Raw genomic sequence first — 4,099 nt, 5'->3', positions numbered from 1 at the left:
CGCCCGGAATCACGGCTCGCTGGGCTGCTTCCGAAGGCTGCGCCGGAAAAAAGCCTCCAAGAAGCTTTTCAAGAGGCTGGAGAAGGAGCTGAGCCAGCAGCAGCCGGCCTGGCCACCCCTGGACCAGCCCCTGTTCGCCACACCCAGGATGTCCCTGGCAGTGAGATAGCAGTGCCAGCTGTGCCTCTGCCCCAGCCCTCGGACTCTTCCTTAATTTATTGATCCCAGAAAAAGCAGGGATGCGGCGGGCAGGATCCCTCAGCGTCGCAGATGGGAATCCCATGGGCACGGTGATCCCATGGGCACGCTGATCCCATGGACACGGTGATCCCATGCGCACGGTGATCCCATGGACACATGATCCCATGGACACGGTGATCCCATGGACACATGATCCCACGGACACACTGATCCCACAGCCACACTGAGCCCACAGCCATGCTCATCCTGTGCCCACACTGAGCCCACAGCCACACTGATCCCATGGCCAGAGCGATCCCACAGCCCCACTGCTCCCATGGCCATGCTGATCCCATGGCCACACTAATCCTGTGGCCAGGCTGATCTCTGATCTCACAGCCCCACTGACCCTACAGCCATGCTGATCCTGTGCCCACACTGAGCCCACAGCCACACTGAGCCCACAGCCACGGTGACCCTGTGGGCACACTGATCCCACAGCCACTCTAATGCCATGGCCCCACTGATCCCATGGCCAGACTGATCCCACAGCCCCACTGATCCCATGGCCACGCTGATCCCACCGCCATGGTGGGTGCATGGCCACATTGATACCACAGCCATGCTGATCCCATGGCCAGACTGATCTCACAGCCCCACTGATCCCATGGGCACACTGATCCCATGGCCCCAGTGATCCCATGGCCACGCTGATTCCATGGCCGCAGCCCAGAGGAGCGGGAGGTGGAGGAGGAACGGGCAAGAAGATCCAGAGGAGGAGGAGGAGGAGGATCCAGCATGGCTCTTCCTGCAGGACTCCCCCCACTCCCACGCTGGCCACCGGGGCCGGTTGGGCCTCTCATGGCCTGCCCAGGCCACCAGGAAGGGAGTCCCTGATGTCCCCAGGCCGCCAAGAAGGGGGTCCCTGATGTCCCCAGTGCCGCCAAGAAGGGGGTCCCTGATGTGCCCAGCACCACCAGGAAGGGGGTCCCTGATGTGCCCAGGCTGCCAGGAAGGGGGTCCCTGATGTCCCCAGCACCCCCAGCTGTGTCACTGTGAAGCCCCCGTCCCCTCTAGATGTGTAGGGAGTTTACAGTCCCCGTTCCCAGCTTGCCGAGGCTGCTGCTCCATCCCCAGCGCCTGGGCCCCTTCTCCGCTCGGAATGCTTGGGGATGCGACCTCTGTAGCATTACAGACCCCACAAAGTCTCTATTTTTTAACTCTTCCCTGTCGGGGAGGCGACAGCGCCGCTCGCGGGTTCCGGACGGGGCTGTCACGGGTCTTGTCCAATAAATTAACACTTTATTTTCTTGGCTGCTCGTCCGTGCTGCCCGCTGGGGGTGGGTTTGGGGTGGCACGTGTGAGTGTCCCTTGGATGGATACTCAGAGGAGCAGGAGGAGGTTTCGGGGTCACCTCGTTCCCAGGCAGGCTGGGAAACACCCGGCTCGATGCTCGAAAGCAGCGCCTGAGCCAGGGATGACACCGCTGGGATTCCTGCAGCCCAAACCGGGCTGAGCAACCTCTCTCCAGCTGGAATTTCCTAGAAAATAACAATAATCGCTGGAAAAGCCCAGGTGTCCTGGCTGAGAGTCCGAAACCTCGCTCCTTCCACCGAGGAAAAGCCGAGGGAGACAGAGACACCGCATCCCCGAGGGTCTGCGCTGCCCCGGCCCCTCCGGGGGCTTTTCCAGCTGCCTCCCAGCATCCCGGGCTGCTTCCCGCAGGGATTCTCTTCCACCACGGAAAGTCTGAACCCCCTCCGAGCGCCGGCGGCGCCTCCCTGCCCTGGGGAGCTGGGATTAGCTCAGGAAATGAGGCACAAGCAGAGGTAAGAGGTTTCCTGATTTCCTGAAGGCCCGGCCAAGGCTGCGGTTGTTGTTAACCCAGCTTTCCCGAGCCTGGAAAATCCCTCCCCGCTCCGAGCCCTCGAGGTGGGAAAATTCATTTAATTATCCACAGGCAGCTCCTGCCCCTCGATAGAGCTGAACAGGGCTGGGATGGGGACAGGGCTGTGCTCTGGGGGCTGGCAGAAGCTCGGTGGGAGCAGCTGAGGTGGTTTGGGGGTCCTCTGGGTGGTTTTAGGGATGCTTTGGGTGATTTTATACATCCTTCATCCTGGAAAATGAGGTGGTTTTGGGGATCCTTTGGGTGGTTTTGGGGTCCTTTGAGTGGTTTTGGGGTCCTTTGGGTGGCTTATCCATCCTTTAGCCTGGAAATTGAGATGGTTTGGGGCTCCTTTGTGTGGCTTATCCATCCTTTAGCCTGGAAATTAGGTGGTTTTGGGGATCCTTTGTGTGGTTTGGGGGTCCTTTGGGTGGCTTATCCATCCTTTAGCCTGGAAATTGAGATGGTTTTGGGGTCCTCTGTGTGGTTTCACCCATCCTTTATCCTGGCAGCTCGAGTGGTTTTGGTGTCCTTTGGGTGGTTTTACCCATCATTAAGCCTGGAAATTGAGGTGATTTTGGGGTCCTTTGGGTGGGTTTTACCCATTCCTCAACCTGGAAATTGTGCTTTGGGATCCTTTGGGTGGCTTTACCCATCCTTCATCCTGGAAAATGAGGTGTTTTGGGGTCCTTTTGGGTGGTTTTACCCATCTTTTAGCCTGGAAATTGAGGAATTTTGGGGTCCTTTGTGTGGTTTTACCCATCCTTCATCATGGAAATTGAGGTTATTTTGGGGATCCTTTGGGTGGTTTTACCTGTCCTTTAGCCTGGCAACTGAGGTGGTTTTGGGGTCCTTTGGGTGCTTTTACCCATTCCTCAGCCTGAAAACAGGAGTTTGGGGGTCCTTTGTGTGGTTTACCCACCCTTCATCCTGGACATCGAGGTGTTTTGGGGTCCTTTGGGTGGTTTTACCCATTCCTCAGCCTGGAAACTGAGGTGGTTTTGGCATCCTGTGGGTGGATTTTCCATCCTTCAGCCTGGAAAACCAGAGGAGAGGAGATAGGAGCACCATCCAGCCCCATCTTCCTCTCATCCTGCTCTGAAAATCCCTTTTTTCCCTGCATTTTGCAGCTCTCAGAGCCTGTCCCGGCGCTCAGCCCGCGGCACAATCCAGCGTGGGATTGCCGGGAATGCAATCCCACGGGAGAAAATCTCCCCTGCTCACCCCCATTCCCATCTCCAGAGACCTCCTCCCTCCGCCCCAGCGCCCTCCCTCCGCTCCTTTCCGGAGCTTTTCACCCCAAACCCGCAGGATTCACCCCCAGCTCTGGCTCTGTGTCCCTGTCGAGCTCGGGGGGTTTGGGATCATCCCGATCGCGCCGGGATCCTCCTCCAGGAGCGGGGAAAGGGGCCCACCGGGTGGGGAAAGTGGGATTTGGGTGAGCTGGGACCTTTTTCTGCCCCGTCTGGTGGGGAAAGCGGGATTTGGGTGAGCTGGGACCTTTTCCCACCCTGTCTGATGGGGAAAGCGGGATTTGGGTGATCTGGGACCTTTTCCAGCCCCATCTGATGGGGAAAGCGGGATTTGGGTGATCTGGGACCTTTTCCCGACCCGTCTGATGGGGAAAGCGGGATTTGGGTGATCTGGGACCTTTTCCCGCCCTGTCTGATGGGGAAAGCGGGATTTGGGTGATCTGGGACCTTTTCCCGACCCGTCTGGTGGGGAAAGCGGGATTCGGGTGATCTGGGACCTTTTCCAGCCCCGTCCCGGGACAAATCCCCCGCGGGGCCGCAGCATCCTCGCTGCTGGGGGGGAATCAGAATCCACCCCTGGATCGGGAGCAGTGCTGTGATCCCAGGATCCCAGATTTTAGGATCCTGGGATTTTTTTTTCCCAAGAGCTGACGAGGCGGCAGAAAAATCCCCGGAGCTGCTCCTTCCATCCCTCCCTCCCTCCCTCCCCAGCTTTTGTGGCTCTGCAGTGACTGGAAAGGGCAGCGAGCTGCAGGAGGGGCTGGGCAGAGGCAGGGCCGAG

The 4,099-nt window shown here is 58.7% G+C and overlaps 2 protein-coding genes across 2 annotated transcripts in view; both read left to right on the top strand.

Annotated features, from left to right (window-relative positions):
• ATP13A2 (ATPase cation transporting 13A2) overlaps positions 1-1,490 on the top strand; it is a 21,446-nt gene extending 19,956 nt beyond the window's left edge. The window contains 1 exon segment of the mRNA XM_031062975.1: positions 37-1,490. Within this exon segment, the coding sequence (XP_030918835.1) occupies positions 37-169 (133 nt within the window). The 3' untranslated portion in view covers positions 170-1,490.
• Positions 1,491-1,878: 388 nt separating this feature from the next.
• Positions 1,879-4,099, top strand: part of MFAP2 (microfibril associated protein 2) — a 15,201-nt gene continuing 12,980 nt past the window's right edge. Inside the window, exon 1 of the mRNA XM_031062974.1 lies at positions 1,879-2,009. The gene's annotated coding sequence lies outside the window, so the exon portion shown is untranslated. The remainder of the gene's footprint in view (positions 2,010-4,099) is intronic.

This window comes from Geospiza fortis, unplaced genomic scaffold (genome assembly GCF_000277835.1).
Source record: "Geospiza fortis unplaced genomic scaffold, GeoFor_1.0 scaffold4, whole genome shotgun sequence".
Lineage (NCBI taxonomy): Eukaryota > Metazoa > Chordata > Aves > Passeriformes > Thraupidae > Geospiza > Geospiza fortis.
Note: the sequence above shows the minus strand (reverse complement) of the source record. Positions and strands in the feature narration are given on the sequence as shown.